General features: G+C 40.0%; 1 protein-coding gene across 13 annotated transcripts in view; it reads left to right on the top strand.

The window, feature by feature from the left end:
* DGKI (diacylglycerol kinase iota) overlaps positions 1-23536 on the top strand; it is a 479729-nt gene that overhangs the window by 266400 nt on the left and 189793 nt on the right. For all 13 annotated transcript variants that reach the window (XR_006268612.1, XM_043463812.1, XM_043463811.1 and 10 more), the window contains 6 exons: positions 631-691; positions 10646-10759; positions 12445-12582; positions 15836-15914; positions 21246-21301; positions 22471-22533. Coding sequence is in view for 12 of the 13 variants with exons in the window: in XM_043463812.1 (XP_043319747.1) it covers positions 631-691; positions 10646-10759; positions 12445-12582; positions 15836-15914; positions 21246-21301; positions 22471-22533 (511 nt within the window). In the remaining variant the exon portion in view is untranslated. The remainder of the gene's footprint in view (positions 1-630; positions 692-10645; positions 10760-12444; positions 12583-15835; positions 15915-21245; positions 21302-22470; positions 22534-23536) is intronic.

Here is a 23536-nt window from a genome sequence, read left to right as displayed (position 1 = left end):
ATCTAATTTCAAGCAGACAAAATCAAAAGAAAATTCGGTGCATCTTCCCTCTTTGGGCTGAGAAGTATAAATGGAGGTTTTAGTATTAGCAAGTGAGTGGAATTGTGGGTGCAGTTGTAATAATGCTAGTGGGGTGTCCCATCTCTCTGAAGAAGGTTTTCTAGGGTTAAGAGTGGGAAGTATAAGTCTGAAAAATAAATAGATCTGAGGAAAGCTAATCAAATATAAGGAAGAGACTTATAAGGACTATGGATTAATGATGGTTTTGTCTGAGAAAGGAGGAGGAGAATGACTAGAAAGAAAAAGAAGGAAGTTGACACTAATGAGGAAAATAATGTGAGTTGACACATTAATAGGAGTTATGGGAAATAAGCGCTAGGATGTTCCAATACTAGCCACTTAAAAACGGTGTTTGCTGCCAACCTCTAATCTGATTGTTGGAGTCAGTCCTCTTGTGATCACTCCGATTGAGTCACTTTGTAGCTAGTTTTGAAGCTATCACCATCCTCATGATTATGCGTTTTCTTCACCTGCCCCTCCCCCTCTTTTGTGCTGTGTGTTGGAATAATGCTCTCTGCCATGGCCAGGGATAGGCTCTCTCATTAACTTTTTCCTCTGTTTCCCCCACAGGCTTGAGCTGTATAGGAAGGTACCAAACCTGCGGATTCTGGCCTGTGGTGGGGATGGAACGGTAGGTCCTTGGAAGAGAATCCAGTTCTCTTCCTGGTTTCTTCCGTCTGGCATTTGTTCTCCTGGAAACATTTATCTTTCTTCATTCCCACCTCACAGTCTTTCCAGTCCCCTAAGCATGGGTCCCCGACCTCTGGGATCTAATACCCGATGATCTGAGGTAGAACTGATATAATAAGAATAGGAGTAAAGTGCACAGTAAATGTAATGCACTTGAACCATCCTCCCCCAACCCCGGTCATTGGAAAAATTATCTTCCATGTAACCAGTTCCTGGTGCCAAAAGGTTGGGGACCACTGCCCTAAAACATTTGTCTCTTATGTGAATCTAAGCCCCTAAGGGTTAGGAGGGACTCTTGTTATTGGCGTTAAGGATTCAGTCTTGATCTTTCTAAATTCTGTTCCCCGTCCCGCTGTTCTGTCTCTTTCCCTTTTCCACAAAGTAAGAATCATTAGAATGAAGTGATCACTAGAATGAAGATCACTAGATCACTAGAATGATCTTATGATCACTAGAAGTGATCTTCTAGCCAGATCACTAGAATGAAGATCATAGATGACTAAATGATTTTTAAAACAGAAACTGACCTATTTCCAGATATTCTTAATAGTTGGTCACAATTCTGGAAGAGAAATATGCATACACAATTGAATTATTGCCTTTTTTTTTTTAACTCATGGAAATAAAAGTTAGAATATTGACCAACGTTTTATCTTAAAGATCATAGTTGGTCCTCTTTGGAGTCATTTTAGGAGAAGAGATGGAATTGGGCTGACGTTTAACATCACGGTGTATTTCCCCCAGTTTGTCTCATCTGTTTCTCAGTTTGCCCTCTACTTATGTTGCTATATTTAGCAAAGGCAAATAATTGAGAATGGTGACATTTAGATTTTGCTGTTCAGTATCTTTTCTTCTGTATTTAGAGTCTGATCTCATAGGATTTTATTATGAACTATCTTTGGCTTTTCTCTAATTTTCCTAATTAGAATGTTTTATTCTCAAAGGTAGCAACAGAATCTTCTAATTTTATCTCTCACAGCACGTGAGCACTTAATGCTCCACTGAATACACATTATATACTAATAAGCACAACCAGAAAGAAATTAAACAGTGATTCCACTAGTCCTTTAAGATTTTCTGTGGAGAGGAAAACAATTTTCAGTTGAAAAAATAGTGTTTACTATTCTTTGAGACTCTGATACACATTATTAGCTTATAAAACTCATTATAAAGCCTTAAAGAAGCCAAACCTATTTTGCTTTCTTTAACCTGGTGCTTTCCAGAATTATTTGACTGTTGCGATACCCCTGGTATCCTGAATTCAGGATCCTTTCTCTCTCTTAAATGACAATTACCTCAAATCCGTGTTGGCTGCCTGTGCCATCTTCATATCTTGGGCTTCGTCATGGCCTGGCTGTTCCACCTTCCAAACTTCCCCTTATCCCCTGCGTCTCCCCTCACCTCTCTCTGCCCACCCCCATCCATTCAGCGGGTATGTGTAGAGAGCACTGTTCTAGGTTTTGTGATATTGAAGTATTCTCTGCAATTAGAGAAATGTTTGGAAACATGGAAATTCAAAGCATAAAGGAAAGAGAAAGAAGAGCCAAGTCCAGACACATGTGAAACGTTTGTAATTATGGAGTCAGAGCTGAATTTCAAAAGAAGAGAAAAAGATAGAAGTCTTATCTATCTTATCACCAGTAGTCTTATCAAGAAAAACAACTCCCAAAGAAGTTTCAAGACAGCGGTGATGATATTATTAAGAGACTGAAGGATTACTATGGATTTGCAGACTAGGAGGTAACTGGTGGTTTTCAGGAAAATAGTTTTAATAGAGTGCCTGGGACAAAACCCAGAATGAGAGAGATTTGTCATTGTCGCTAAGTTGTGTCTGCCTCTTTGCGACCCCATGGACTGCAGCAGGCAGGCCAGGCTTCCCTGTCCTTCACTATTTCCTGGAGTTTGCTCAACTCATGTCCATTGAGTCAGTGATGCCATCAATGGGACAAAACCGAGAATGAGTGAGATTTGGGACCACCCTAATGAGTTCTGGGCTTCCCTGGTGGCTCAGATGGTAAAGAGTTCCATCCCTGGATTGGGAAGATCCCCTGGAGATGGGAATGGCAACCGACTCCAGTATTCTTGCCTGAAGAATTCCATGGGCAGAGGAACCTGGTGGGCTATAGTCCATGGGGTTGCAAGGAGTCTGGACACGATTAAGCAGCTAATAAGCAATACACATAATGAGTTCTAATGAGCAGATCCAATCACAGTGTTGAATTTCTAGAAATACTTTCTAGTGTCATTAATGTCACCTTCTTGAGTTATAGACTACCTGGTTCTCCTGCTTTTCTTATCTTTTCTAGCGTCTCTTCTTTAAATATACCATAATTAGGTATCTTTTTGGTATCTTCCAGATACCATAATTAGGTATCTGGAAGACCTAGACCATAATCTAGGTCTTCCAGAAGCCTGGATGTAACTTCTCATTTATGTTCTAGGAGCTTTTTCCTTCCTGCTACCTTATCTATGATCCTAGCTTCAGTTTTTACATCCTTCTACATAGTTCAGAACTGCAGTAGACATTTATATGTACAACAGCTATGAAAAGTGGTATGTTTCCCTTAGAATTGACGCATTCTTTTGAGCTAATTATTTTTGTCAGTGGTAACCTCTGTAGTCCAATCATGTAGAATCAAAACTTTGCATATCTTCTACCTTATATAAAACCAGATTTTATTTTACCTTGTTAAAACAAGTTGTGCTGTGAAAGGTATCTGAGGTTTATGATGTGTTTATCCAGGTACGTGATTAACATTTTTAATTTTATCAGTTTAGAATATGAAACTTTTAATTTTGAGTGTTTGTTTGAAGGAGAGGCCTGCTGATGGAATCATGAAGAGAAGCTCTTGGCTCTTGGCAAATGAAGGGTAATTCCTGAGTGCCGGGTACATGTTTGACATCAGGTGGTCAGCCTTCATTTAGTGTGTCTATCACTGTAGAGGTTGTCAGAATTCTAAGTGACAAGGTTCTAGGAGGAATCAGAAATGGAATACTTTTGACTGGTTGGGATGAGGATATGTTAATCCTTAATCACATCAGTTTATATACAAAGTAAGTTTAATATACAGACATCTTGCATTAATTTGGAAAAAAGTTCTTAGGCTTCAATATGAGTTACTTTAATTTGATGCTGTTGAAAAGTACAAGGAGGCATATACTGCACTTGGAAGAGGAAGAGATGCTTGCGCCACCATTGCTGTGGCTTTTGGCAAGTTCCTTAACCCCTTCTGAGATGTTCTAAGTCTGAAAACAGACACATTTGGGTCCCTAAGGGTCTTCACAGTTGTAGCATTATATTAGTATAGACCATTGCTGTTTAGGAGAACTATTATGTAAGCTGCAGTTTTTAATTTTAAGTTTTCTAGAAGACACTTTACTAAGAAGCAGGTGAAATTGATTTTATAATATATTTTCTTTAACCCAGTATACCCAAGATACTATCATTTCAACACACCCTCAGTATAAAGTTACTAATGGGATATTTTCTGCTCAGTTTGTACTGTCTCCAGAACCAGCCTATATTTTAAATTTGCAGCGCCTCCAGCTTGGGTCAGCCACATTCGAGCAGCCTGTGACCACACCTGGCCAGTGGTGGCTGCAGGGGACAGCGCCACGGTTTCAGGCTCTTGGTAACTGGTTTACAGAATCCCGAGATGGTCACAGAGTTGCAGGTATCCAGTGGGCTGGTCCCATCTTTGATCTCTAGGTGGAGAGAAAATAACTCAGAATGATCTCCAATCTTCATGTTTTAAACTAGCATATTCCCTCTTTGGTCATGGGGTAGATTTGCATTCTGTCCTTTCTTTGACCACATCTCCACCCATCCAACTCCCCATGGCTGCTGCTTGCTTAAATATCAAGGAGTCTGTAAACTGAGACACTAAAGTTGCAGGCCGCCTTCCCTCCTTAAGGATCCTCAAGATGAAATGCTGTCTGTCCTTACCTGCCCTTGGCCTTGATGAACTGGGCTGGACCCAAAGGTCCACCCTTAACCCTGCTGACTCTTTCCCAAGGGCTGAAGTTAAATGGACTTGAACTACAGCATGCTTATTTCTGGTTCAGTTGGCTTCCCCAGGTGAGGATACATGCTAACCAGAAGGCACGCCCATGCCCTGGCTCCCTGCAGCACAGAACAGCGAAGAGAGGTCTATTTCCCTCTAATTGACAGGGCAAGAAAATTGTTCCACATGCCTTTTCTCTCTCAACCTCTCCACATCCCACACTCTCTTGAGAAGCAGCCCATGGTGTAACCTCAGTTGTCTTCATGCCAGTGAGAGAATGGACAGCCTAAAGTCTACATTGTATTTAAAAAAAAAAAACAACTCATATTTTGGCTTTTTTCTCAATTCCTTTAGGGCTGATTTTAAACATTTATCTTACCATAGAGTGACTTTGTAAACAATTAAGTGCAAATATAAAAATATCAAAAGGACGAATGGCAGTGTACATGTTAGAAAGGGAATCTAGTTGTCAAATGCTGTCTTTAGATGGTCTTCCAGGGTGCAGAAATGTTCCCCTCGTTCTTTTGATTTCTTTATATGAGAATCCTTTACTTTTCTGCCTGCAGATAATATGAGGAAAGGCAATTGTGCACCCGCTCTGTTCAAAGAAAATGTCAATTCACGGTCCTGTTCGTCCACTCCTCAGCCAGTTCTCAAGCTAGCATATTGCTGAATGGAAACACTGCTCCACCTGCACGTGGGCAATTATCTGGTGATAGTTATAGCTGAATGTGGCCAGGAGGTGGCAGCATCCGGCAACTGCTGCAGCCTCAGGGCTGGGCTGCTTTGCTCAGGGTTGAAGCCCAGAACCCTGGTGTGCTAGACCAGTCAGCCCTGCTTTTCTTAACATGAAGGCAGGAAGGAGCTCTGCTACCTGGAAAATGACCCTGCCCATTCTTCAGTTGTGATGGAAAATATGCTAAGTGCCCTGTGTTGCAGTTAATTAAGTTTAATTGAAGAGGTGCTTGTGGAGATGATTTGGGGTAATGCAATATTCCCAGCAAGCACAGTCCTGCCGACAAATACACATCTGGACTTCCAGCAGGAGCAGGGTCCTGGGTCCTGGGAAGGGAGAGCCTCTGATAACAGCCGATAATGCCTTTGGACTTTAAGACCTTTTATATAGTTTTGTTCTCATAGGGGCAGAGACAGGGACTATTACTGGAGATCGTTTATGCCTCCTTCTCTTGTAGGTGTATTTGTTCTGTAGTCTCTCCCCTCCACCGCCCTGCTGCCTCTACCCCCATGCCCTGTCTCTTTCACCTTTCTGCTATTGTATAACCTGGCTTTTACTTTTTTTGATGGTCTGTGCAAGACTTTGTGACTTGTTGGCAGTCATCGTTGGGATCGATCTATGAAATTCAAGGCTCAACTTACAAGTGGAGAGACAGGAAAAAGGCATTTTGCTTCTAGGAAACTGGACTTTTATGGATGAAGTAAAGAAAAAGGAAGAAAGATACAGCTTAACTCAGAGCAGTTAATGTTAATTTTAGGGTTTCCTATTTGTCAGGCACCTGGTAATCAACATCTTTATGTCATTTAATTGATAAAATGCCCCTATGGGGCAAGTACTGTTATCCCTTTTTACATAGGAGGGAACTTAGGTTAACTGACTTGCCCAAGCTCACCTGGCCAGTATGTGATGGAGCCAGGCTTCTGATACAGCAAGTCACCCCCCCTCTCTGTGCCTTCCCTCGGTTATGTTGCCTTTTGGGGAAGGTGGTTGTTGGGTAGTGATGATGTAGCTCTTGGATGAGAAAAATTATTCAAGAGTTGTGTGAAAGAAAGATCCAGACCCACGTTAGCCAAAGAACTGTGGATTCAAGACAAAAAAACTCTGTGCTGTGAAAGGCAGAAGACGTTTGATGACTCCAAGTGTTATGTAATTGATGATGCCTGCTTGTATTCAGGGAAGAATTAAATGGTTGGTTAACTGGCCGTTGGATGGCATCACCAAATCAATGGACATGTGTTTGAGCAAACTCTGGGAGAGAGTGAAGGACAGGGAAGCCTGGTGTCCTGCAGTCCATGGAGTCGCAAAGAGTCAGGCACGACTTGGTACCTGAACAACAACAAACTGGCTATTGGAAAAGGAGAGAGAATCTATTTCTGCAGTTTTTTTTTTTTTAAACCAAATCAACTTGTAAGAAAGGGGAAGGTCCTTTACATTCAAATCAACTGTATGTTTTCCTTTTATGCTTGAAAGTGAAGCAAAAGTAGCTCAGTCTGTGTCCAACTCTTTGCAACCCCATGGACTGTAGCCCACCAAGCTCCTTTGTCCAAGGGATTCTCCAGGCCAGAATACTGGAGTGGGTTGCTATTTCCATCTCCAAGGGATCTTCCCCACCCAGGTATCGAACCTGGGTCTCCTGTTTTGCAGGCAGATTCTTTACCATTTGAGCCACTGGGGAAGCCTATACTTAGGCCAAGTGTGAAAGGGAAAGGAGATGGTGAGAAGTCAGAGGGTCCAGAGGACTCTTGCCATTTTGTGGAATCACACCAGTTTCATGTGGATTCTTGGCAGCCTTCCAAGAAAAAAAAGAAAAGAACAATTCTTAAAGTTTGAATGAGGACAATTATACTGATCAAAGATCTATTGGGAGACACTTTATCAATTCATGGACGTTATGGGATACTTATTTCAAAGTTACTTGACAATTATTTGTGTTTCATGGGTTGTAAATTATTCTCTGACCTTCTGGTCTATCTTACTCTTAGTGTTCTTTCTGGGACTTAGAATTTCTCTCTGTAGGCTCGACTTCAGAGGAAGCTGTTTTGCTGTGTTTGATTTTCCCCTTTTCTTTCTCTGCACCCTTGTACTAATCTTTTCTAGTAGTTTGAATGGTTTCCAGGATCCTGAGACTCGAGTTGGGTTTTCTATAAGTGGTTAGGGCTCCCTTCCTGACCCTGGGTCAGGGGTGTTTCAGGTGTCAACAAGCTCATGGGCATTTCAACTCATAATAGAAGCTTTATCCCTCCAGCCCGAAGGCATCACAGCTTTCTGTGGATGATGGCCTCAGGCAGTGGCTCCTCACCCTTTCTTCTTGGCCTCTTTTCTTCTGACCACATAGGGAGTCTGGTTCATACACAGCCTCCTGCCAGCAAGGGGTGAACTTTTATCCCCTGTAATCAGACAGAAGCCAAACTCCTGGCTTCCTCTGCTTGCCCCTCTGTGCTTTCTTTGTTTCTGACCCATGGAGACTTTTTTTCCTCCTATTTTTCTGTCTAGAGAGAAATAGAATGTTCAAAGTGTGAACTCATAGCATTATCTTTATCCAGAAAGGACAGACCTGTTTCAAAGGAACACTAGAAAAATATTTCTAATTTAAATCTACCTAAAAGAACTTAGATTTGACTTGTGAGTATAAATCAGAATAGGGGAGCTGCAGGAGCATCTCTCGGAGAAGTTGAAGTCTGTCTTCTTTTCCCTGCTGTATATGGAATGTTGAATTAGATTTCCTGTAAGTTCCACCTCCTCTCTGAGTCTCTGGTTCTACTCAGGGCTGTTTACAGCTGTAGTCAGGGAGCCCAGATTGCTGGAATTTCTGAGTTTTCGTGTCCTTTTTCATGACCTTTAAACCCCCTGCTCATCATTTATTAGAGGCCTCTGCTTTGACTCCATCTCGTTTATGTTTTCAGCAGCCGAGGAACAACCTTTAACATAGTCATTAGCACTACTTTAGTGTCTGGCATTTTTTTTTTCCTTTTACTTCAATAGCAAGCTTAGTGAGTGTTGTGTCAAAGAAGAGCTAAAGAAGCCCTGGGTGGGAATCTAAGGACTTGTCTAGGGGTTCTTTGCTCAGTTTGGGGGAATGAGGGGACTTGTGGACCCTTGTATAGATCTGAATGTTTAGTTTCCCACCTTGGGCCAGCATTGTGTTACCCCTTTCTAAAAGGTAAACACAGTTTTAGGCTTCTTGATGGATGGGCAAGTCTGACATCTTAAAAAACAGTCACTGTGAAGGAGAAAGGGTTTTAGATAAGGGGTCAGCAGACCTGGTTATGACTGTCTCTTTCACTTCTGATTATTTGGTCTTGAGCAAATAACATAGCCTCTGTGTACCTCAGTTAATAAATCTGCAAATTAACTGAATTTGATTAAGCAGTTTCCAAGGATTCCCCAGTGCTCCAAAGATCCCGAAGGTCCATGCCATTGACTCTGGGATGGTCAGGCCGCTTGGGAGCTGAGTTTAGTTCTTTACTGAAACATTCCCTGCAACAGAGCGGCTCAGAGGTTGGCCTTTGATGGGTGGCAAACCTAGCTTTGAGTGTCAGCTCTACCGTATAAATGATGTGATGTTAAGGCAGTCACTGAACCTTTCAAGCCTTGGTTTCTTTGTCTACGAATTGGGAATGAAAATTATATCTATTGTAGAGAGTTGTTTTGAAGTTTAATAATTCAGTAGAAAGCTTTGCTTAGGGACTAGCACGCAGAAAAGATCAGTATGCCCCTCTTTTTGTTAATTGCAAAATCCTTGAGAGCAAGCATTCTGCCTTATCTTAGAGTGGCTCACTCATCTTTTTATTTCAATTCCTTATTCCCATGCCTTATTATATAGTAGTGTTCAATAAATGTACTGTTAAAATACAGTTTAAAAAAATTTTAAACATGATTCTCAAACAACTTTAGAGTCAGTAAATGTTAAAAACTTTATTTAGGTTTATAATAAAGGAGCTAGCAAGATAACACCACCAGTTTATTGGAGAAGAAGAGGAAAGGAATTATGTAGTTTATACCAGAATAATTTTTCTAAATTTGAGACAAAATTGGTTTATGTTCTGATGGGGAAATAAAACCAGAGCATTTAAAGTGATCTTCTCTTCTCAATGTTTGTATCTCTATAGGACAAAAATTCTCCCAGTAACTTACACTCATGAAGTTCTTAGATAAGCCTTGTGACGCTCTAGAATAACACTGTGAGGATATTCAAGTTTCTTTTTGCTGTTTCCAAGTTTGGGGTAATTTTGCTAAATAGTTATAATAAGACAAAACACCAAGTATTATTTATCTTAGAAAAAGATTGAACAGTATATGATTCTAGTATATAAGTATCCATTTTCTGCCTAAACTTATAATAAGTACTAAGTTCATCCATAATTATGTTTTTCAATGTTTCATTAAGAGGAATATAGGGATATTTAGGAAAGCACTACTAATTTCTAAGATGATAACATACAGAGTAACCATTTAATGAGTACTTCCATAAGCCATGCACCATATCAAGGTTTTTATATATGTTTTAGTTTTAATCTATAAACAGTCTTGTGAGGTAGGTATTATTACCTTCATTTTGAAAATCAAATAAATGAGTCTTACTGTGGTTAAATATTTAATCAAGATGACAAAGCCGGTGTGAGCCAAAATTGAGATTTAGTCTGATTTCCTGAAATGCCCTAGCGATGAACCAACCTCCCTAAATTGTAAACTCTCCTGAATTTTAAAGTAGATCTCTAGTTGATGTGGGTTCAATCCCTGGGTCAAGAGGATTCCCTGGAGAAGGAAATGGCAACCCACTCCAATATTCTTACCTGGAAAATGCCATGAGCAGAGGAGTCTGCATCTGACTCTTTGCAACCCCATGGCTACAGTCCATGGGGTTGCAAAGAGTCAAATATGACGGAGCGCACACACATACTAAACACACAGATGAACAGGTCTAGTTTTGCTTACATGATATGGTGTATACAAAATGGTTCTTTTTCCCTGTGAAGAGACTTGGCGCATTGAAACTGCTTTGGATAAGTGCCCTTTCTGTTTCCCGGTTGCTGGATTTTTAAAGAAAAATATGCCTATTCTGTTTTGCTCCTTTTAAAGCCTCCTGTTCTCGGGTTGCCTTCTTTGTAACTTATCTATCTTTCTTCTCTCTCTTCTGGCCCCCACATGTCTGTAGGTGGGCTGGATCCTCTCCATTCTGGATGAACTGCAGCTGAGCCCTCAGCCTCCCGTCGGGGTCCTTCCTCTGGGGACTGGGAATGACCTGGCTCGGACTCTCAACTGGGGAGGGGTAAGCATGTCCTCAGGGGCTGCCCACGTCATCAAGCGGTGGAGTCCCCGAATCCACAGGTGCTCTAGTGGAAGGCACATGTGCTCCTCTTGTTCAAGGAGCAAGTTAGAGTTGAGAATCTAGGTCCCCATGAACCAGGGTTTTATCTTCAGTTTAAATCTATAGTCAGCTAGAGAAGAGGAAGTTTTATTTTTTTTAAATGGGTTATAGTACACAGGTCTGGGTCTTTTTGAGGTATCCATTAAAAGACAGTAGTCACAGGTACCCAGGGAGTGGGTTGGTCCTCATATTAAGCAATTACAGAGACACGAGTTGCTCCTGACCCCTAGTCCTGCCCTGATGAATCTGGTTCAGATTTCTGATTCTCACTTTGGAAGAGTCATGGCTTCGTTTGAGCTTTTAGTTTTCTAGTTAATGTCATCAGGCTTTTGGCTGTAGAGGTAGCCAACTTTCCTTTTCACCATGGAGTCAACTTCAGGCAAACTTGTTGAAAGCAGTTTAACCAGCCATTCAAAAGGGGCTTCCCAGGTGCCTCGGTGGTAAAGAATCCTCCTGCAATACAGGAGACGCAGGTTTGATTCCTGGGTTGGGAAGATCTCCAGGAGAAGGAAATGGCAAACCCACTCCAGTATTCTTGCCTCGAAAAACCCCACGGACAGAAGAGGCTGGTGAGCTATAGTCTATGGGGTTGCAAAGAGTCGGACATGACTTAGCGATTAAACAACAACTAAACAACAATCATTTAAAAACTATTATTATTATTATTATCATCATCATCATTAATATTTTTACAATATTAGGAAAGTAAGAAAGTATAATATGCTAACATATGCTGCCTGACTGGTTTTTTAACTGCTCATATGAAATTATTGCCTGGGCTGGGCCCGATGAAAATTATCTTCAGATATTAGCAGATATTAATCTGGCTTTTGGGTGTATTAACCTCCCATGGGTGATAATTATGTCAGGGTATTAGCAGATATTTATTTGACCTTGGGTGAATTACTTCCCAGAGGTCTTCTGTTTAATTTTAAGTAAGCACAGTATAAATAATATATTTTCATAAGGCAGCTAATGTGTTTATCAGTATTAGTTCCTCTTATCTAAATCAGTGACTTGATCATCCTTAATAATCATGCTATCAGTCATGTGTGCTCAAGGAGTAAGTAGATAGCTCCCTAGCAGAGCTGTTCATCACTCAGATTTGCCTTAGGTCCTGAAAGGAATGGTGTCTTAGGACAAGGTCAGGGAGAGGTGAGGGAAGTGAAATATTAGAAATCATCTAGCAGATGTTGCTTGATTCTTTTCCTGCTTCGCCACATACACTTGTTCTGTGTATCCTCCAGATTTCTTTAGAGGGAGATGTGGGCATATCTGTTTTCACCCTGATAAAAACAGCCATCCAGCATGGCTCTCAAATGCCTGCCATTGACTGTTCTTAGTGCTGACAGAAGTCATTCTTCCGCTCAAACCAACTAGAGATGGTATTTCTGTGCACCGTACCCATGACTATGGTCTTAAATTCTAAATACCTCAAGGAAAACAGTTTACTCTCTCAGCCTCGTTAATTGCAAAATAAAGAGAGAGCTGCAGCAGAAGGTCTCCGCCTGGCGTGAACCATCAATACCTTTGGCTGTACTGTCCACTGTTCCAGACAGCAGTGTGTTCGTTCTTTGATTCCTTAGGGCTACACTGATGAGCCTGTTTCTAAGATCCTTTGCCAAGTAGAAGATGGGACGATTGTACAGCTGGATCGCTGGAACCTCCACGTGGAAAGAAATCCAGACTTGCCTCCTGAAGAACTGGAAGATGGCGTGTGTAAGGTTAGAGAGTTTTCCCTTCTGCAGAAAGGGAACCCTGGAGTTTGTTCTGCCTGAGCCACAGGAAATACATTCCTGGCCAGAGGGTTATGTCTGATTCCCTCCTATAGAGGCTATGGCTACTGGGGCTTTGAGAATAATGCTATCCAGTGATTCTGCCCCATAGACTTCTAAAGATCAAGATTTCCTAAGTGCTTCCGTAGCGCAGGGAGCTATTCTCTATCGTCAAATTCCACACCAGAAATATATCAGTTTTCTAATCTTTCAAATTCATTGCAAACTCTTAAACCTATGAGGAGATTAAAAAAAAATCATATGGCCTGAAAACATTAGGCACAGCGTCTTTCAATAGAAAGATACCATCTGAGATTTCTGGTCTGATAGCAAAAATTCCAATTTCATTACTTGTTTGGGATGTAAAGATGCACCTAAATAAATGTTTGACTTAGCGTTTTTCCTTCAGTAATTAAACTTGTATCTCACAAACCAAGGGATATAATTATAAAAATGCTACTGTAGAGCTTCAGGGGAAAATTCAGTTTTAAGTTCTGGCCTCAATTTCATATAAATCTGATAGGTTTCTGAGTAGCCACTTGCTTTCTATTACTTTGCCTTTTTCTTCTGTGATAGTGTTTTCACATTTTCGTTGTGTAAGAATCTCCAGGCAGTGTGCCTCTGAAATGCAGATTGCAAGGCCCTGTTCCCAGAGATTCTGATTAAGTAGATGTAGGGTGAAGGCCTGGCATCCGTGTAGCATCCCTGCTTTATTGGATCACACCATTGATTGAAGCCAGGATTTCATGGTGCTTCAGCCTTTGAATCTGGTATCATTTTAGACCAAACCAGTCACCTTTCCTTGGAGAAGGAAATGGCAGCCCACTCCAGGATTCTTGCCTGGGAAATCCTATGGACAAAGGAGCATTGTGGGCTACAGTCCATGGGGTCACAAAAGAGTCAGATACAACTTAGTGACTAAGCAACAACAAATGCACCTTTATTGATGAGCATCAAGATCCCAACCATTTGTGGTAGAAGCTCAAGTTACTTATTTGACTAAAATTGGTTAAAACATATTTTGTCTTACCTTCATAGTTTTTTCACCTAAACTATGACTCAGAAACTAAGGTTTTTTGTAGTTATCGTGATTGCTCAGTTGACCTTGAGTTCATAATGTCACAGTGTTATTTAAGCAAGTATCGTCTTGGGATAGAATACGTCTTTGTAATGTATTTGACTTATAGAAACTGGGTATAAAACAGCTAAAGTACAAAGAAATGTTCCATATGAAAATGTTAAGGTCCTATCCCCACTCAGCTTGGAATGGTTAGGCCCTCAATAGCAATCTCTATTTAATTCTCTTCCCAACAGCTTAAGAAATGGAAAGACTTCTTGATGTAGCCTGGGGACATTAATCCAGATAATTAAAGGGTTTCAAAAGTGGATTTGTAAGGAGATGTGTAGGAAATTGGGGCAATTTTTCCTGGAAAATATGAATAAGTACTCTTAAAACAGATTAAATTGTGATGTTATTTAGAGGATGGTGACCAGATGTTCTCCTACGTTATCAGCGGATGCTGAGACAAGGGTTAGAATCATAGCCAAAAGAACATAAATGGTAGAAATGAACATATCTGTGCTTTTGGCAGGATCACCAACCCTTGCTGTCATTCCTAAGGACTTGTATTTTTGTTTAAGTGCAGGGACTGGACATTCTCAAATGTGAAGCCAGGAGAGTGAGACATGTTTTGGCGTTGTTCTGTGTGTTGAGTTTCTCTCCCTGTTCTCCAGTCACTTGTAACCACTTCTAAGGGCTAAGCTGACCTCTGAATCAGTATATGCTCTGAGTCAGCCTTCTGTGTTTCTGTATTATTAATAATGTCTCTCTTGCTCTCTCTCTGACTCTTCCTCTCATTTCATTTTTCTCTTACTGGGACAAGATTATTGCTCTAGTCAAAGAGAAAAATCTTACTGATCAAGGGGCATAGGAAACCCAGTAATTTTTGAAATCTTGAGGCTAAACACTTATGTCTAATAGAAGAGGAGTGCATTTCTCTCTGGAGGATAAACCTGATCATTATCTGGAAACATCATCCAGGCTGAGATAATATTTCCCCTCTGTTTACTTTAACATTTACCTTCCAATCTGGGTTGCAGAAGAAAAAGTGGAAGAACCACCGTATGCCTTCTAGCATTTCCCACAGGCTTTTCTAATTGTTCTCACCTTAAAGCACAGGCCTTCAGATCATGTCAGCTTTGTAGTTTTAATGCAGGACTTCAGGCTACATAGCTTGTTCTCTCCTTTACTCAACTTGCAGCAGTAACAGCCAGGGACCCAGAGGACTCTGGCAAGGAAAGCTGAGGCTCATATATATATCTATGTGTCTGTGTTTGTGTATTTCATGGTCATATTAAAGATATAAGAGTTAACAGAGTAAATAGAAATCTGAATACTGATAAATACACACACATATATTTTATTTCTAATTGGAGGATAATTGCTTTACAATGCTGTGTTGGTCTCCGCTGTACAACAGTGTGAATCAGCCATAAGTATACATATGTCCCCTCCCTCTTGAACCTTCCTCCCATCCCACCGCACCCCCTAGGTCATCACAGAGCACCAAGCTGAGCTCCCTGTGCTATTTGGCAACTTCCCACTAGCTATCTGTTTTGCACATGATAGTGTATATATGTCAGTGCTACTCTCTTAATTAACTTTTAGTTTTTCTCTAGGTTGAGAAAAGTTAAATGGCTCCCACTGGCTTATTGCTTACATGGCTTTTGTCAAAAATATAGATTTTTAGAAAATAAGGGTAAACAAATTAAATGGTATTTATTTTCAGTTGCAGTATTAATTTGCTGAACGTAAATTCTTCAAAAAATGTGCATCCACTGATTAAGAAGGTTAGATGTGATCCTTACAATTAAATTTATTTGCAAAGTTTGTTTAGTGAATCATCCCTTGTAACTGTTACAAATGTGCGTCCCTCAGCCCTCAAGATTCTCGTGTTATAATATCCACAAGAATGGTTCTCATGTAATAATTTGTGTTGTGTCTCTTGTTTCCTAAACTATTTAAAATTCTTGAGAGTATCCTATGAGTTGAGCTTTCACTAAAGAATTAATTAAAAAATCCCTTGTTCCTTCTATGTAGACACCCCTACGTTGGGTTGTGACTGGTTTTTCTCCCAGGGACTTGCCTCACAGACAGATATCTGGCTTTCAACTTTACCTCTGCCTTTGTTCATCATTGCAGCTCCCTCTGAATGTTTTCAATAACTACTTCAGCCTTGGATTCGATGCGCACGTCACATTGGAGTTCCATGAATCCAGAGGTGAGGACAACGTCCCATTTCCATCTCCCAGGGAGGAAGTTTCCAGCAGGTGTTTTGCATGTTCCCTTTTGTTTGCATATCACTTAAGTGTCCACAGTGTGCCCTACTGCTGTTTTTCCATTTGAACTTCCATAGTGAACCTGGGAGCTCAGTAAGATAGGAACTTATTACAGATGTTACCCTGAGACCTCGTTGTTTAGGGTCTCAGAGACAGGAAAGCTCAGGACCAGCTGTGTGCTCCAGGACTCAGGACTGCTAATCTTTAGGTTTGACTAGATACCAAAGTCAGTGAACGACCCAGAAGTGATTAAAAAAGAGGAAAAACAGTGACTGAAGAACTGGTAAGGGAGGATTGATGCTGACTGAGAGTAATGAATACCATATTCATGGAGAGGATCTAGAGACAGTACACAATAGATATACACGAAATGTTGAAACAGATTGGCTAATGTATCTATACCAGAGGTGTGGACTTTTTAGTATCTGTTAGTCTATCTTTTTTGCATTAAGTAAAAAAGAAATCATTATTAATGATGAAAGGTATACTTACTCAAGCTGGTTTTTTAATATAATTTTTTTTGGATCTCCATTGCTCCACAGGCTTTTCTCTAGTTATGGTGAGCCAGGGCTACTGTCTAGTTGCGGTGTGAGGGGGTTCTCATTGCGGTGGCTGCTCTTGTTGCCTAGCACGGGCTCTAGGGTATGTGGCCTTCAATAGCTGTGGCACTTGGGCTCAGTAGGACGGCTCCTAGGCTCTAGAGAACAAGGTCAATAGTTGCGGTGCACAGGCTCAGTTGCTGTGACATGTGGGATCTTCCCGGATCAGGAATCAAACCGGTGTCTCCTGCATTGGCAGGTGGATTCTTTACCAATGAATCACCAGGGAAGCCCATCAGGCTAATTTTTTTCCTTTTTTTGCTGTTTTCTGTTTATTTGGGTTTTCCACGTGTTTTTACCTGGATAGTCAAGAAATCTCAAGCTCCACTGCAGGAAGAGGAGGAAGAAAGTGAGGCTGCATTTTCATCAGGGTCATATGTACTTATTTTTGTTGATAGATAGTGGCTGGAAGCCATGCAAACCACAGTTGAGACTCCAAACTGTTCTCCAACGCAGCTGCTCAGGGACTGTGACTTCATGACAAAGCTTGTATCATTTGCATCCAATACTTGCAGAGTGATTCAAAGCCTCATGAGAGCCATTCCAAAAAAAATAACCTTGCATAGAATAACCTACTAGATATTGGTCAAAACATACAATATATTGGGAATTATGCCAATCCATTTACATGGACTGGGTAATAAATATAAATCTCACTAAAGCAGAATCCTAAAAAATTCAATTGCAGAAACAGTTTTTGGCATAGATATGAAATAGCCCATCAAATTGACATGGGACAGTTGCAGACTTTTATTACTTATTGTATTTCTTTTAGAAGGGACAATTAAAATGACATTCATTTTGAGACAGTTTATTATTGGTGTTTTCTGTGTAAATGCTTTTAGAATTACCAGTAGAAAAGCAAATAAGGAGTAAAGAAAGGCTGAACATTTTGATTGACTTTGTATGTAAATAATGCAAACATTTGAATAATTTGATCAGAAAGAAAGTATATTGGACTTCCCTGCTGGGCCAGTGGTTGACTCCATGCTTCCAATGCAGAAGATGTGGGTTTGATCCCTGGTCAAGGAAGTCAGATCCAACATGTGGTGTGGTGCAGCCAAAATATAAATTTTGAAAAGTGATTTTTAAAATAAGAAGGTATACTTTATCTGATAGGAAAATAGATGCTGTTTTATTCTTCTCAAAGTGGCTAAGCCACGTCTGGCTGAACTGTTGTGTAACAGAACATGTAATCATTTGGAACACGATTCAGAGATTTGATAGGATTGGTCATTTAATTGTCAGTTGGAATCTTGCCCAGTACTTTACACTATTGCATTATGACAGTACTTGAGGAAGTACATTGAAAATACTCTAGTCCACTATTATATAGTCATGGTAAGAATGATTATGGTTATCAGGTAGCAAAGCTAGGTCTCACTTTGCCAGCTATGTGAATTAGATAGTCATCTTTGGGGGACATGAAGGATATTAAACACATCAAACTTTTAGTCTGAGATTGGGCACTCGAGTCATACCCTCATTGAAATTGCTTATTATTCAGAGGATTTGAACCTTACACTACAAGGTCAAGGAAATATAATTATGACTCCTGAAGAGGCAGTATTTAAATTTGATTTAGGATTTGCTATTTTCTCTGAATATAAAGAGGCATGCAGATCAGCATGTTTCAAGGATTATGAATGTTTCATGATTCATATGGTGAACTGACAGATTTCTTTGAAAAGGTGTTATTTTCAGTGGACTGCTAAATTTCACCATCACCATCACTGCAAAGGACACACTGCCAGTCTCTTGCCCAGGTAGTAAGACTCAAGCACAGTTGACCTTTGAGAAACCCTGTTCAAGGTTCTCTATCTGTAACCTTCTTTTGCATCTTGAACCTCAGCGTGACATCTACTCATCATTCTAGGCCCAAGTGTACTTGCCTCTGGAACACTGTTTTGATCATTTGCTCTATGTGTGGAAGCCACCCCCTCATCCTGCCCCGCCGCCCCCAGTTTGTCTTACATGGAGAAGGAAATGGTAACCCACTCCAGTATTCTTGCCTGGAAAATTCCATGGACAGAGGAGCCTGGCGGGCTACAGTCCGTGGAGTCGTCTTATATAGACATCTTTTTATGGCGTTTACAAAATGACATTTTTCATTTTCAGATCTGTCTTCCCCTCTTTAAACAACACAAGGGCAAAAGACTCTTATTTTTATCTTCCTGTGCTAAGTCCAGTGGCTGTCTCAAATGTCTGCTATAGGAATAGAATGTTAAATTGGAGAATAGGCTCATATATAAAAGATAAAAGTAGAGGGAGTATATAGTAAGAGGAAAATGTATAGGTAGTGAATAATATGGGAGTTTGGTGGGGATTGTTGACAGAAGAAGAGTATCAGGGGAAAGTTTCCAGAAAGGGTAGGAGGGAATATGGTGGTAAATGAAGAAGGAATGTGATATAGACAAGAAGTAAAATGGGTAAGGGCATTTCAGACAGGAAAGAAAAGTACAGAGGGACAAGGGAGCTTGTGATAAAGATTGGTTAGATGACTGGTTAATACAGAGTGAAAAATTTTTGCCATGGTGTTAGAAAAATGAAGATAATGCTGGTAAAAATATTTGTCCTTAAGGTGCAGTGACTTTTAAAGAAAAGATTTTTATAACACATACAATTTTAATTGAAGGTGACACTGTCACTGTAGGCATAGATATTGAAGTCATTTATGTATACATAACTGATGTCTTAAGTTTGGCTTAATATCCAATGCAGATAATTTGGAAGATGTATGAGTTATATGGGCTTCCTAGGTGGCATTAGTAGTAAAGAACCTGCGTGGTAATGCAGGAGAGGTAAGAGAAATGGGTTCAATCCCTGGGTTGAGGAGATTCCCTGGAGGAGGGCATGGCAATCCACTCCAGTATTCTTGCCTGGAGAATCCCATGGACAGAAGAGCCTGGTGGGCTACAGTCCACGGGGTCACAAAGAGTTGGACACGACTGAAGTGACTTAGCACGCACACACGAGTTATATGGCGTTCAAATTGCTTATTGGCTTTTATAAACATAGTGTTAAGCTTATATTTGCTAATATCTCCCTAATAGGCAAGACCAATTACAGATAAAAGTAGAGTTTTGGATTCCATTCTAATGGCACATATGTTATTGTGTTATACACAAAGATGGGATTAATATGTTAAAATAATGGAATGGATTATACCCAGGGTTTCATCATCATTATAAATGGATTACATTCAGAGCCAAATCATTTAGATGATTTAGATGATGAGATTTGGCAAGTTTGAAGTAATGAGATTTAGATGAGGTCTTTGGATTTTGAGTTGATGCTGTAATGGGAATGAGACCTTTTGGGACTTGGGAGGAAGTGAATGTGTTTTTCACATGTGAAGGATGTGAATTATAGGGGCCAGAAGGTAGACTGTTGTAGGTAAAATTTTAGTTTCTATGACATTTGTCATTTGGTATCATGTTTGCCATTCAAATATAGAGTTAGGATATGGACACTTTCAGCCAGTCAGCCAACTGTCTGATGAGAAATGACTTGGAGAAAGACATATTCCTAAGAAAAGATAATGAATGAATAAAATAGAAGATGAACATTGATAGTGGGTTCCTTTGGAATGTCTTGGAATTTTATCAGAAAGAATGTAAGGAAATAGTATTTCATTTGGGGATTTTATCACCCCTTGGATTCATGTGAACATTCTCTGATGAAGATTCTTGTTTAATCTATTTATGGTCTTCAACCTATATAACATCCAGGAACAAACACAAAATTAAACCATTCTCAGTCAGAGCCTTTGCTGTCTTTTGCCCTGAGTCCATTCTGCAGGTCATCTGTATATATCTGTATCTGTCTATATGTGCGTGCTCACTTGTGTCTGACTCTTTGCAACTGCATGGACTGTAGCCTTCCAGGCTCCTCTGGGAGGAGGGATTTCCCAGGCAAGAATACTGGAGTGGGCTGTCATTTCCTTCTCCAGGGGATCTTCCCAACCTCGAGATCAAACTGTGTCTCCTACATTGGCAAGAAGATTCTTTACCACTGAGCCATCTGGAAGCCCCATAGATAAATATTTATATATATAAAATATAATATTTACATATCTTCACTAAATCAAATGGTTTTTTGAGGCCTGTCACAAATAAGAGTATAGATGGTAGTTAGGAGTTTTTGCAAAATGTGACAGCAAATTCTTCATTGATTTTTATCCAAATTCCCTATATTAAATTTGAACTGCATACATAGTTTATGGAAGCTGTGCTCCATGGAGGTCAAAGCAGACAACAGACCCTCTTCCCTTCTCCCTTCCCTCTTTCTTCTGTCACCACTGCCCTGTATCCCAACCAACTCTCTATTTTGAATAGAGTCCAGAGTGCCTCAGCCTTTAGTGTGCATGGGAATCACCTGGAGAACTTGTTAAACCAGATTCCTAGACCCCAGCCCCCAGATATTCTAATTCAGTAGGATTAGGGTGGAGCCTAATAATTTGCATGTCTCAGTTGATACTGCCACTGATGACAGTTTGGGGCTACATTTTGTATCCCTGGGCTATTGTGCCAACTGCCTATAACTGAGGGAAACATGATAATGGAACTGTTGGTTCCTTGGGATGGGGAGGGATGGAGAGAACGTAGGGGTGCTTGTCTAACTCACTACTTCTAATGAAGCCTGTATAACAAAACCACCTTTTCCCTTTCACAGAAGCGAATCCAGAGAAATTCAACAGTCGTTTTCGAAATAAAATGTTCTATGCAGGGGTAAGTATACATTTCATTTTTTACACTTCATTTTCAATGATTACATGTGATTTATACTAATTTACTGATGGTAATAAAGATGCTAATATACTATGCTAATAATTACATACACATCACAGATGTTTACATGTGTGTTTATGTGTGTGTGTGTGTGCTCAGTCATGTCCAACCCTTTGCAACCCCATGTACTGTAGCCTGCCAGGCTCCTCTGCCCTTGGGATTCTCCAGGCAAGAATACTGGAATAGGTTGCCATTTCCTTCTCCAGGGGATCTTCCCAACCCAGGGATCGAACCCAGGTCTCCTGCATTGCAGGCAGATTTTCTACCATTGCACCACCCAGGAAGTCCTATGTGTATATATAGTTAATGCTTAATGTGTTGGTTGAAGAATAAAAGTAAGGGTATGTTTCTTAAGTTGGTTGGCAGAGAGTTCATTATCTTTGGACTTTAAAGCCCTGACACTGAGTGGGAATGATATTCAAGAAGTGGTGTGAAAAACAAACATCAAAGTCAATCTAGAGAACTGGAAAATATAGGTAGACTGAGAGATGTATGGCAAGTCTTGGGTAAGAATGTAGTTTTCACAAGGGTATGTATCCTATGCATTGACATTTGGATGCAAAATTGAGAGACCATGGGGAGTTTTTCATGGAAGCATATATGAGATAAAGGGGCACTCTTCTTTTTACTACTTTTTCTCAGGGACATCCCTGGGTGTGAATGGCTAGAAAGAAAGAAAAAAAAAAAAGAGGGCATCCAGAATACTGATTTTTAAAGTGCGGCTTAAGTTTATAGCACTGGGTAGAGGGAATTGAAGTAAAAAAGAGGTGAAACAAGACAGTCTCAGTGGCTTAAAGATTTTAGCAGCATCTACTAGATAAAGAGGAAGGTCAGGAAAGGCCATCAGATCTCCAAACTGACCCTTGAAATTACCTACATTTTCTCTCTCCTACTGCGATCTTAAATTTTATTATAAGTTACATTTTGAAAACAAAGAGAAAGCTTTCAACTTGACAGCCTCTGCACTACATTACTCTAGAGAATTTGTTTTATATTTTGTATTTTTGCATAACTCAGAATTCCTAGGACCTATCTATCACATAGAAGCAGGGTTTTGGCATAACTGTGTAATGAAGCATTTTTTTTTTCTTTCTTTCCTTGTGGTATAGGCAGCTTTTTCTGATTTCCTACAGAGAAGCTCTAGAGATTTATCCAAACATGTTAAAGTTGTCGTAAGTATTGCATGTGTTGACTCATTTCCCTTTGAATGTAAATATCTTGTCCCTAACATAAACCCCAAATACTTAATCAGTGGGCTGCATAGAACTTGAACTGAATTGAGTGTGGTGTGTTCAGCCAACATTTAGGAGCATTCAGTTATGTGTTGGGCACTGAACAGAGGATGAAGTTAAATAAGATGGATGGATTTTGCTCCTGAAAAAATTCACGGTTTGGTCATGCTGAAGGGTGCCCAACTCATGGCAGAACAATAGAATAAATGTTGCTATTTGACTGTTTGCGTCATATGCTGGTGGCACAAAAGGAGAAATGCAAACTGCCCCCAGTGTAGTCAGGGATGTCATCAAAGCAAGGATGTTGAGCTGGGTCTTGAAGTAGAAATAGATGTTCACCAAACAACTAGTTTTATTCCCAGGCTATCTGAAGAGTCTTCATTTTAGAAAAATACTTTGATTTTATTATTTTGTGGTCCTTTACTCTCTAGCCTGGTCAAGTACCTCACCACTTAGTTTTTTTGGCTGCTGTTTCTTTCTGAGTCTCTATCCCAAGTTTGGGGGATACTTATCTTGGAGGCAAGGAAGATGGGAAATCATCTTTTCTCTAAGAGATATATTTAAAAATAGCATATCATAATTATTAAGAAAGATTAAGTGTTTCCTTGAAGTAAACAAGTTGAAAGAGGGAATGAATGTGACTTTGTTGCACATATCTGTGTAAGTAAAGTGAAACATGAAAGAGAAAAATATACAGATGAGGAAAAAGAAAGGGGGATACAGCAATGCTTGGATTTATTGTGGGATAGATAAAGAATGGCATTTGTGACAGAAGAGGGTAGGATAAAAGGTATATATGCAAAGAGAGAAAAAATATTACCTTAAACTAATGGATTTATAGAGGAATACAGAGGAGCCTAAGATAAATATTCAATTTTCTTGACACCAATAAACCATATAAGAGACACAAATCTCCTAAATCGTTGGAAACAAAGACATTACC

The sequence above is a fragment of the Cervus canadensis genome, chromosome 3 (genome assembly GCF_019320065.1).
Source record: "Cervus canadensis isolate Bull #8, Minnesota chromosome 3, ASM1932006v1, whole genome shotgun sequence".
In the NCBI taxonomy this organism is placed as follows: domain Eukaryota; kingdom Metazoa; phylum Chordata; class Mammalia; order Artiodactyla; family Cervidae; genus Cervus; species Cervus canadensis.
This window is presented reverse-complemented; position numbering and strand designations above follow the sequence as displayed.